Genomic DNA, 11,118 nt, shown 5'->3' on the forward strand with positions numbered 1-11,118 from the left:
TGGGATGGAGAAACACCACCCGCAACCTGCTTTGTTCGTTGAAACTAACCAGGCTGCATCCGTGAAGCAAGCGATACCTATAGAATGGCGGGGTTGACCGAAAGAAGATGATGTAGTCCTACCGCCTTGAGTACCTGTTGTAGTGATCTGGGCTTGGTTCCAGTCTCGTGCATTGATGATGGCTCGTGCTAGGATTTCAGATGGAGAGAACTTCCTATTTTCGAAGAGGAGGTTGTTTCTGGCTGTTCATAACCCCCTGCAGATCCAAGGGAAAAGTGCTCCAGTTACTCCTAGCGGAGGGAGGTTAGTGACCCGAGCAGAAGATATGAGAGCTGTTGCAAATGATAGTGTTTCCGATGGGTTGAAGTCATGTGCCCATAAGAACTCTGTCCACACCTGACAGGTAAAACTGCAGTGGAGGAAAATGTGATATGCTGTTTCCAACTCTCCACAGTGGCGACAAGAAGTATTCAGAAGAAGGCCTCGCTTCGCTAGATTTTCGCCCAAAGGCAGAGCCCCTTGAGTGATTTTCCACAGGAACACTTGGATCTTAGGTGATACTTTTCTAGACCAAATCGTTTTATACAGCTCCTCTGCTTCAGTTTGTTGTGCTGTCGAGACAGTACTGGTGGCTAAATGTTCCCTGGCAGCAGCAACAAAATACCCAGATTTGGCAGTATATTCACCTGATTTTGACGCCAACCAAGCATAAGAATCAGATGAGCCCGTTAGACTCGGGTTTATGCGTAATATATCCTGTAGCAGATGAGGCACAGTGTCGTTGATCTTCGGTACATTCCATTCTCTAGTATCTCTGCAGAGAAAATCCGCTACAACAAGATCGGCGTCTGCTTCCTTGGGAGGACCGATCGGAATGAGAGGTGTAGTGGTGCTGATCCGTGGGTCCTTCCAGACTCGTGTAGTTTCCCCATCTCCGATTACTTTGCTCAGGTTAGTGATGAGCAGATCTCTCCCCGCCACAATGCTTCTCCAGCCATGAGATGAAGCCTTGGATAGTTCGACTTGTAGAAACCCTTTCTTAGTGCAGTATTTTCCCTTGAGCACACGGGATAAAAGACAGTCGGGTTTATTAATAATTCTCCAAACTTGTTTGGCGAGTAGGGCAGTGTTGAAAGCTTGAATGTCTAGGACCCCTAGTCCCCCCAAAGCTTTTGGCGATGTGATTCTCTCCCATGAAATCCAACACATCTTTTTCTTGTCTGGTGACGAATCCCAAAAGAATCGAGTGAGGGCCGACTGGATTCTGGAGCACAAGCTTACGGGAATCAGGAAGCATGTCATAGCATAAGATGGGATTGCTGTAAGAACGGCTTTCAACATTACTATCTTCCCAGCACTAGAGAGTTGTCGTGAAGCCCAGGAAGCCGCTTTTCTCTTTATGCGTTCCACAATTTCCGTAAAAGGTCCTTCTTCCGGCGACCGAGGTGCTCGGGTAAACCAAGATACTTTCCTACCCCACCTTCCTTCTCAATCTCGAGGTGTAGTTTAACACGTTCCCGTATTACCTGCAGGGTCTTAGCAGAGAAATATATAGAGGATTTGGAAGTATTGATTAGTTGTCCGGAAGAGGTCCTGTACTGCTCAAGGATGTGCATCAGCGTGGAACAGCTCTCTTCATCCGTAGAGGTGAAGAACTGATATATGGTGTTTTATACATCATTGTATATATGTTTTCTAATTGGTTTTCAAGTCTTTATCGAGTCTTTCTAGTCCTTTTCGAGTCATTACAGGTCTGGAGTTGCACTGGATGGGAGATGGACCTGCTGGAACAAAAGAAGCAGAAAACAGTGCAGTTTGGTGATTTTCACGCAGAACAGTCTGATGACTGTTCCCGATCAAGCGGAACAAGCAGACGGAGTGATCCCGCGGTTGTTCCCGACGAATAAGGAAAATACAACATCTCGGGATTTGCTCTAATTATCCTCTTTTTCTCTCTGGCCGCCTGTGGCTTTTGATATAACTTCTTTTTCTATTTTTCTACATCATTCTACGCTACTTTTCATAAAGAAACAGACTCTAGAGCTTTTTACTTTGAGATTTGCTACTTTGTAAAGGGAGAAGGCTATCTCTCTCCATAGAGAAGAACCCCTGAACCCTATCTTTTGTTTCTGTTATTTTATGCAGTATTATTCAGTATTGATGCTTGTCTTTTCTTGTGTCATGGCTGAGTAGTCGGCTAGCTTGTCTAGGGTTCTAGGGTGTTGATTTCGTGAGCTAAACATAGATAAGTGAATCCATTGATTGTCTTCATTCATAACTATTCTTATTGCTTGCATTAAACTGGCCGCTTAATGTTAGATCATAGATTTAACCTGTTCATTAACCGTGTAATAGGTTGCTAGATCTGTTTTGAATGAGCATTGCATCCCTAATCAGCGAAAGTAGATATTAGGGTGTTTTGTGAACCTATCGGACCTGATCTCTATTGCTTGCGATCGCTTCTCACCTCAACGACAGTTAGACGGTGAGATCGATCAGCATAGAGAGCAGTACTACGACAGTGGACTGTTCTACTTGAGTGATCCGAGTTCTAGACTGTTCTTATTAGCACTTGAATAATTGTTTAGCTCACAAGTTTTAGCACCCGATGAAGTAACCCTAGACTGGCTTCTCTTTAATTTGAATTTACTCTTTGTAATCATTTACTTTACTTGCACGTCACTACTTAAATCAAAGCCCCATATTTGTCTTAGCTTGATTTTGATCCAATAGAAATAAAGTGTAAGAGTTGGTCTCTGTGGATTCGATCCTAAAGTGCTACATCGACATACCATTCGATTGTGGTAGTGTTATGGAATTTTATAATTTTTACTTTTACCAAAAAAAAAATGTTTCTTCCTGTACTAATCAGCAATGGACACGTGTTAGATTAGTATGAAGCCCAACGGTAAAAAAAAGTCAGAGAAGTACACGCATATGCCACGTAGACAAAAGTAATCACCGACTTGATTAACATAACCGTTGAGAAGTTTCTATAACAAAAAGCGTCGGAGGTGACTTTTCTCCACATTCAAACGTAATTGGTTTGCTTTCCGTTGATTTTTTTTTTTTTTTAAAATTGTCAGCATGAAGAAGTTTCAGAGAGGCTGCTTTCGATCGATCAATCATTGTTTCGAGCACGTACGTCGTTTCTGATTTTTGTTCCTAAATTACAAATCGTGGATTTGTTACGTGTGTGTTTATAAAAGGAGATTGGAGTTTCGGAGTCTAATTGTAGATCGATCGTTGTCACCGCTCATGTGGAATGAAGTTACTATCCATCCATCCGTCGTCGTTTTCAATTCGATCTGCTGAGACTATCGGTGTTTCCCCCGTTCTCTGTTTTTAAACGTCTTTGAGAAATTAGGTTTATGTTGTTCTTAACATGTTCGATGTAATGCTCACTTTCACTGTGTGTTTTTGCGCCTCTTTGCAGGTTCTTGTTGCAAAGGGATGAAATATACAATCATGGCTACTCCTCACGGTTGATGTATTGGATCGATTTTATGATAATTCATTAATTTTTGATCGATCAAGTTATAGAATAATTGACTCTAAGGAAAGTTTATAATTGTGCAGATTGATTGGGATTCTAGGTTGCAGCAAACGATGGCATATACTGCTTACTGTATAAAAGCCATTTGTTGTTTATCTGTATTGAAAGTTCAAGCTAAGTGGAGGGCCTCAGCTGTCACCCATATCTGATTGGCGGTTTAAGTTTTTTATTTTTAACTTGATGTTACTCTCCTTGATTTTGATCCTTGCGAGTCTAAGAGGGAGGTTTCATGTGGAAGCTTTTGTGATATCTGATTCTTTTCTCCTATGCAACTTCATTCTGTTCTACAAGGTACGGTTTTTCTCGTCTCTTATTGTGCTTTAAGATTTTCTTCATCAACAGCATTACGCATTATACTCACAGTCAGATTAACAAAGTTAATAAACCTATTTTTTTTTCTGAGGCAGGTTTTATTTTATCTACCTTCCCTTATAAATCATCACGCAGAGCCATTGCTTGACCTAATTAAAGATGTACAACACACATTTATATATTTCTTTAACTGATGTAGTTTCTAGGATGAAGCTTTGAGACAGTCCACAATAGAGCTCTAGTATAGTTTATGCAGTTTTTGAAGAGGTTTAAATGGTCATCGATTTACTTGTCAGTATCAGGACTTGGTTTCCTGAAAATCTCACTGGATTTCTTGGTTTAAGACATGTCTTTCTTATAGGTTGTCATTTGTGACTGATCGAGTTACCACTCTCTTTTAGCGGTGAAGTTACATCACATGTCTGTATGGTTGTCTGTACTTGTTTCATGTTCGGGCATGGAGACAATAAGATGTTTAAGAATATGCAAAAAGGTACAAGTTCTACATCCCCTGCTCTGTTATGTACTTAAAGGTTTGCTTGGCGCTGATTTTAGTCATCTATTCTTCCTTTGTTAATGAGCCTCAGTTAGATCTCCTTTTTGTCTAACTCAACTTTGCACTCGGATTGATTATAATATCATGTGTTTCTTTTTCTTCCTTTATTACAAGGGTACAAAATTTGGTTTTGACGCCTTATGGTTTTACAGCGGTATGAGGTAATATTAAAGATACAAAGGTTTTGGAAATCTATTTTTTCACTATTTTCTTTTACTGAGACAGGTTTTGGAAATCATTATGCAGAGCCATTGCTTGATCTAATTCAAGAAGTAAATAACACACTTATTTCTTATTTCATCATGCCATTTATCTTTACTTGATCTGTGTTCTATAATCTTTTTCGGGATCAACGACGTGTCTTGACGATCTCATTGGAATGCGACAGGTTCTGAAGAGCAATATTCATTGTCTGATCTCTAAGTTACTTTTGACCTTTTTCTTGTTCAAATTGCATCTGTTGGTTTTCTGTTTATGTTGATTACTTGTGTTATTCACAGTGAATGATGTCTCTGATGGTTGCCTCTTCAGTGGATAGTTCTCAGCCTTTCTCCTTTTGGCGATTTCGCTGTTCAGGTGTTTCCTATCTCCATCGTTCTTATTTTTATTTCAAGTTAGTTGATGTTGGATATCCTGATAAATAAGAGAAACTTTATTGGTTGCATTGCAGGCGAGTCAAAATGGTTTGTAACTTTCTAGTTTCATTTGCCAACGAGTTTGAAGAAATTCTTTCACCAGTGATTAGGTTTGCTAGGATCTCTTGATTCATTAATTTTCTTACATGATCATGCAACTACGATCTAGTTCTTACATAAGTATAACTGATTAGAAACATTAGTCGATCCAAGAAAATATCAAAGCTATGCTCTGCACGTTTGATGATCCTTTTACTCGGATCATTAACACTATGGTGGTTTGCAAATTTTGATTCCTCCATGAATGTGTTCTTTACTGTTTATGTGAAATGTTTTATGTTTTTTTTTCCTGAAGACACATCGTGTGACTTGCAGGAGCACCAAAGTTTCAGAATTTTGTAGCCACGGGAATCTTCAAAGGTTTGATTCCTATGTTCTGCAGGTCAATTAGATGTCCTTCTCTTTTCTTCTAACTCAAGTTACCCCTGACTGATTGTGTGTGTTTCCTTTAGATTTCAAGGGTACAAGATATGTCTTTAGGCTCCTATGGTTTCCCTCCCAGTCTTGATATATAAGGTTCTTTTTGAGTTTTGTCTTTACTTGTTTTCAATATACTTTGTTGTCTACAGTTGGCCGTAGTTGTATTTGTGTAGAATAACTGATGTTTTTGGTTTCGAACTGGTTGCTTCGAGCGAGGTTCTGAATGAAAAGACAGCCATGGTGTAAACAAGGACAGTACCATTGGAAGCCAGCTTGGTATAGCCGCCGCTTCAATATGTGCTAATTCTCCGGTACTCGTTGAGTCTCTGACTATCACTTTCTTGTTAGGTAGTTAATTTTTTTCTTTCCCCAAACTGTTGAGCTATCTTCTCGTTTGTAAACGTCCCTCAGAAATTAGGTTTCCATTTCTATGCCTTGTCAAAGTGACTACAGTACTGATAACTTCTTTACCGAGACAGGTTTTGGAAATAATCATGCAGAGCCGTTGCTTGATCTAATTCAAGAAGTAAATAACACATTTATTTCTTATTTCAACATGCCATTTATCTTTACTTGATCTGTGTTCTATAATTTTTTTCGGGATCAACGAAGTGTCTTGACGATCTCATCGGAATGCGACATGTTCTGAAGAGCAACATTCATTGTCTGATCTCTAAGTAACTTTTCCCTTTTTCTGGTTCAAATTACATTTGTCGGTTTTCTGTTTATGTTGATTACTTGTGTTATTCACAGTGGATGATGCAGGAGACGGAAGTTTCTGGTCTCTGATGGTTGCCTCTTCAGTGGATAGCTCTCACCAGTGATTAGGTTTGATAAACTTATGTTCATTTGCGATTTCACTGTTCATGGGTTTCCTATCTCCATCGTTTTTATTTTTATTTCAAATTAGTTGATGTTGGATACCCTGATAAACAAGAGAAACTTTATTGGTTGCATTGCAGGTGAGTCAAGAGGGTTTGTAACTTTCTGGTTACCTCGCATACATACACCTTTTTCTTTCGCTTGGTATGAGTTGACTTATTGTACTATTTATCAATCACATCACTTGTTTCTTTTGCGGTATATTCACTTCTAGCGAAAGATGAGAACTGAGAAGCTCTGTAATAGGTAACTTTTTGGGGAGCTAGTTTCATTTGCCAACGACTGCGCAGAATTCTTTCACCAGTGATTAGGTTTGATAAACTTACGTACATTTTTTTTAATCTCTAAGTTGTTTTGGTTAATTTATGTATAACGTCTCTTTGTTATATGTTGTCAATGCATCAAGTACTGATACCTATAATACTGTTTGAACTAGGAGTTTCTTTTGTTTATATATGCCCATCGTCTCTTTGTAAGTTGTCAGCACATCAGGTATGGTACGTAGAAGCCTTTCTGGTTTCACAGGTTACAGTCTGACAGCAAAGAGTTTTTTTTTATCATTTATGTTTATTCACGTCAGGGATGGCTTTATATGTTGAAGTGTTTTTTATTTCATGCTTTATATGGCTTATCTTTACATGGTTTACATCCTTTCATTCTAGGTATGCTGAATATGCGTCGAAAGATACAAGCTGCCTTGCGACTTTCTTGGAGTCGAAAGATAGCTTTCTGTTAAATGTGTCACAATACAAACAAAGATAGGTTTATAATTTCAGCCATCTAGAATGTAAGCTTTGCCCTGCTCTGTTTTTAGTGACAAATGTTTTTTTGTCGCTTTATTTTCGTCCCAGTCTGATGTTATGATTATTGAGGTAGTTCTCATGAAAATTATTCGTATTCAAGTTTTCCTTTAACCAGATATGTTTTTACTTATTGTGTATTCAGGTACTGTTTGTTATTTAGCAATGAGTCCCTTGTGATTTCTTTGAGTCGAAAGATAGCTTTCTGTTATCACAATACTTTAATCAAAACCTCTGCTTATTGCAGCCACCGGGTGTGTAAGCCTCTGCTCTTGTCTCATTGATCTGTTTCCTTGTCGCCTTATTTTTTTCCTAGACTGGTGGTGTTCTGCAGGTCAATAGATGCTTGTTGAGGATTTTTCATGAAACCATTCGCAGTCAAGTTTTTCTTCTACAAGGTATGTTTTTACTTGTTGTGTATCCAGGTACTGTTTTTTATTTGTCACTTCACTTGTTTTCATGCTGTATTAATTCGGAGGGAAGAATCTGAAATATGATTTTAGAGATGAGCAGATCTGTAACTATCTCATTTTGTTGCATGAAGACAATATGATGTTTAAGAATATTAGAGGATCATGTAACAAATTCTACCAACTATCAAATTTTCAGCTGATGCAGCAATCTTGTAGAAGGACGCAGAAACAGTTCCTGTCGTACTTGTTTAATATCTTGCATGTGGGATGTCCTATCATCTTATTTTACATGGGATTATTTTCTGTGGATTTCAGGTAAAGTCATTTGGCGTTCCTAATGGACATTGAACTTCACCAAAGATCATATATTGTCATTGTGTTCTCATGATGATGAAAATTGACTTTGCTTGATTCTTTTTCCTTTGTTTAAGGGCACAGAGGAACTTTTGATGTTTGTTTAATTGTTCATGTTTAGTACTATCTTCCTCGTTTGTTTTCTTGTATTTAGTTTTCAGCTTTCTGATGATGATCCCTCTATCCTAACGAACTTTTTCCTTGTGAGGAATTTGTTTCCCAGGGAACTTCTCGTTTGCTTTGGTCACTTAATATCAGGTTTTTGTGGTTACTCTTCTTCTGTATAACTCTCATATGATTTTGAGTCATAGTTCATACTTACCGGATTTAACTTTTCTGTCCATGGATTGTTGCTGATTTGTTTCAGGACTGGGCCTGGTTTCTAATTTTCGTTTGTCCTTTCCGCATCTGGTTCTGACACCTCCCTAATGAGACCTACATAGTTTGAGAGTAAAGCAAAAGGTAATAGTTAACTCTATGGAATCAGTTACATTTGGTGGTGGTTTATGCAGGATCAGGTACATCCACTATTTGATCCGTTCATGCATTACCTCTTTTGTTTTAGTATTGATGAAATTACTTCGGATAGATTTTGATCATTGTGTTCTTCAGCGAGATAAAATGTTGATGAAGGCTCTTCGGATCTTGATTTTGTGGTTCAATTCTCTGTATGGGGCTTTCGTCTATATTTGAGCTCGTACTTTTGGTCGCTTTGGGTCTATACATATGCTTGTTGAAGAACTCAAGTCTCACTTATTATAGGTATGTGGAAAAGACAAACGGGAGAACTAATCCTTCATTATAGTGACGCAAAGCTCTATATTTTATATATCAGTAGCTCCTACATTTCTGCAGAATTTATTGTATCTGATCCTAACCTTGTCGCAGCTGTCTAGGTTGGGATTCTAGGTTGCAGCAAACGGTGGTGGAGATGTATCTGCTAAGATCAGCAGATGCTGCTTACCAAATATCAAAGCTATGATCTCCACTCTTGCTGATCCCAAAGGTATCTGAAAATTTCGATTCATGTGTTCTTTACTGTTTAGGGGAGTTATTTTAAGTTGGTTTATCCGTAAGACACATCTTGTAATTTTGCAGGGTTTTGAAATTGGTAGCGAAGGGAACCTGCAAGGTTTTGATTCCTACGAACCTACTAGATATATGCGTTCTACCAGGTTTCTGAGGGTTAATTTAAATGATTTCATTTCATTGCATAAAGACAATAGGATGGGTACGAATATGAGAGGATTGTGTAGAAAATTCTACTAAGTAAGTTTCAGATGATGCAGCAATCTCCTTTGGGACTTGTTAATATCTTGCATGCGTGGTATTATGATCTTAGTCTTGCATGTATTGTCTGTGGATTCAGGTAAAGTCATTTGGAAATCTTTCATGCTTCTTTTCCTGCTCTTAATTTGCAGCTTTCCGATGATGATCGATTTATCGTTTTCCTTGTGGTATTTGTGTCCCAGTGAACTCCTTGTTTGTTTTGCTCACTTATTACAGGTTTTTTTGTGGTTACTCTTTTTCTTATTCAAATTTGATTTGTAGTCCCTAAGCAGGTACCTGGTTTAAATTTTCTGTCCATTGATTGTGGCTGATTTCAGGATTGGATCTGGTTTCTGATTTTTTCATTGTTCCTCCTTTGCGTCAGTTTCATCCTTTTTGCCTTTTAATCCAGGTTGTTGTTTTTAGATTCTTCTTTTTCTTTTAGTCACGGACATGAGGGTCTTCTCTGTTGGATGTTATTTTTGTTTACGGAAGTGGTTGTAGTTCAGATACAGTAGGTCTTAATTACTTGTGTAAGGCAATATCTTCAGATGATGATTTTATGATTTTTGGCATTATCTTATCTGGTTATCAATATTGCAGTGTTTATGACAGTAACTGCTAAATGCAGGTTATCATGTGTGTCTCACGAGCTTTGCTTCGGCCACATTGATTTTTTTTCTGTTGGGCTTGCTAATAGTCTCAAGGTTTCCGGGTTTTCCTTTGACTTCTGTTTTTGATAATAGTCACAATGTTTTCTTATGGTTCTACATGTTCACTGTTAGAAGATACGAAACAGGAGATGGCAAGTAATTTGTTGTTTATCAGTAATTGAGTGTGAGAGAACCTTCTTGGAAATATCAAGCTATTTGAGGTTTGTTGCACTAGGTGGCGCAATCGGAGATAACATTTCCGTTTCTGACATTTGACTTGGTGGTTCTTGCTACTGTACGATGTTGGAGAGCGTTAGTAGTGTATGCATATTAACATTGATCTCCGTCTGTTCATATTTGTTACTTTACCTTTGTCATTTTTATTTGTGGAGCATAGCATTAAAGTTACGAGCTACCATTAGCTGAGTAGAGGGCCTCATTCATAGTTGTCACCCATATCTGATTGGCGGTTTTAGTTTTTTTCTTTTTACTTGATGTTACTTCTCCTTTATTTGGATTGTAGTGTGTCTAAGAGGGAGAACCATTCTGGGAGACGAGGGAGGTTTCATGTGGAAGATTTTGTGATATCTTATTCTTTTCTCCTCTGCAACTTCATTTTGTTCTATAAGGTACGGTTGTTCTTGTCTCTTATTGTGCTTTCAGATTTTCTTCATCAATATCATTATGCATTATACTCACATTCAGATTAAGTTGACAAATTTCTGAAGAATGGGCTCTATCTTCCTTCCACCGTTAACTATTTTCACAATTTTCTTTACTGAGGCATGTTTCTTTTATCTACATTTCCTTATAAATCATCATGCAGAGCCATTGCTGACCTAATTAAAGAAGTATATAACACATTTATTTCATTCTTTTACTGAGGCAGTGTCTAGGATGAAGCTTTGAGATATTCACGTATCAGGACTTGGTTTCTTGTTATAAGACATGCATTTGTTACAGGTTGTCAGTTATTCAAGTTATGTAAATAACCCAAAGAGTATTCAGTTACCACTCTCCCTTTTAGAGGTGATCTTGCTACACTTTTGTCTGTAATGGTTTTCATGTCTGTGCATGGAGGCAATAAGATAGACTAAAAATATGCAGAGAAAGGTACAAATTCTAGATCCCGTGCTCTGTTTTGTACAAAAAGGTTTGCTTTGCGCTGATTTTAGTCATCTATTCTTCCTTTGTTAATGAGCCTCAGT

General features: G+C 38.1%; 1 protein-coding gene across 1 annotated transcript; it reads left to right on the plus strand.

Moving 5' to 3' along the window:
• Window positions 1-7,626: 7,626 nt before the first annotated feature.
• On the plus strand, window positions 7,627-8,502 carry LOC130509847 (uncharacterized). Its single transcript, XM_057006104.1, has 3 exons — window positions 7,627-7,949; window positions 8,143-8,246; window positions 8,356-8,502. The coding sequence occupies exons 1-3, from the start codon at window positions 7,771-7,773 to the stop codon at window positions 8,415-8,417; spliced, it is 345 nt and encodes a 114-aa protein (XP_056862084.1). The 5' UTR covers window positions 7,627-7,770; the 3' UTR covers window positions 8,418-8,502.
• Window positions 8,503-11,118: the final 2,616 nt, after the last annotated feature.

This window comes from Raphanus sativus, chromosome 3 (assembly GCF_000801105.2).
Source record: "Raphanus sativus cultivar WK10039 chromosome 3, ASM80110v3, whole genome shotgun sequence".
Lineage (NCBI taxonomy): Eukaryota > Viridiplantae > Streptophyta > Magnoliopsida > Brassicales > Brassicaceae > Raphanus > Raphanus sativus.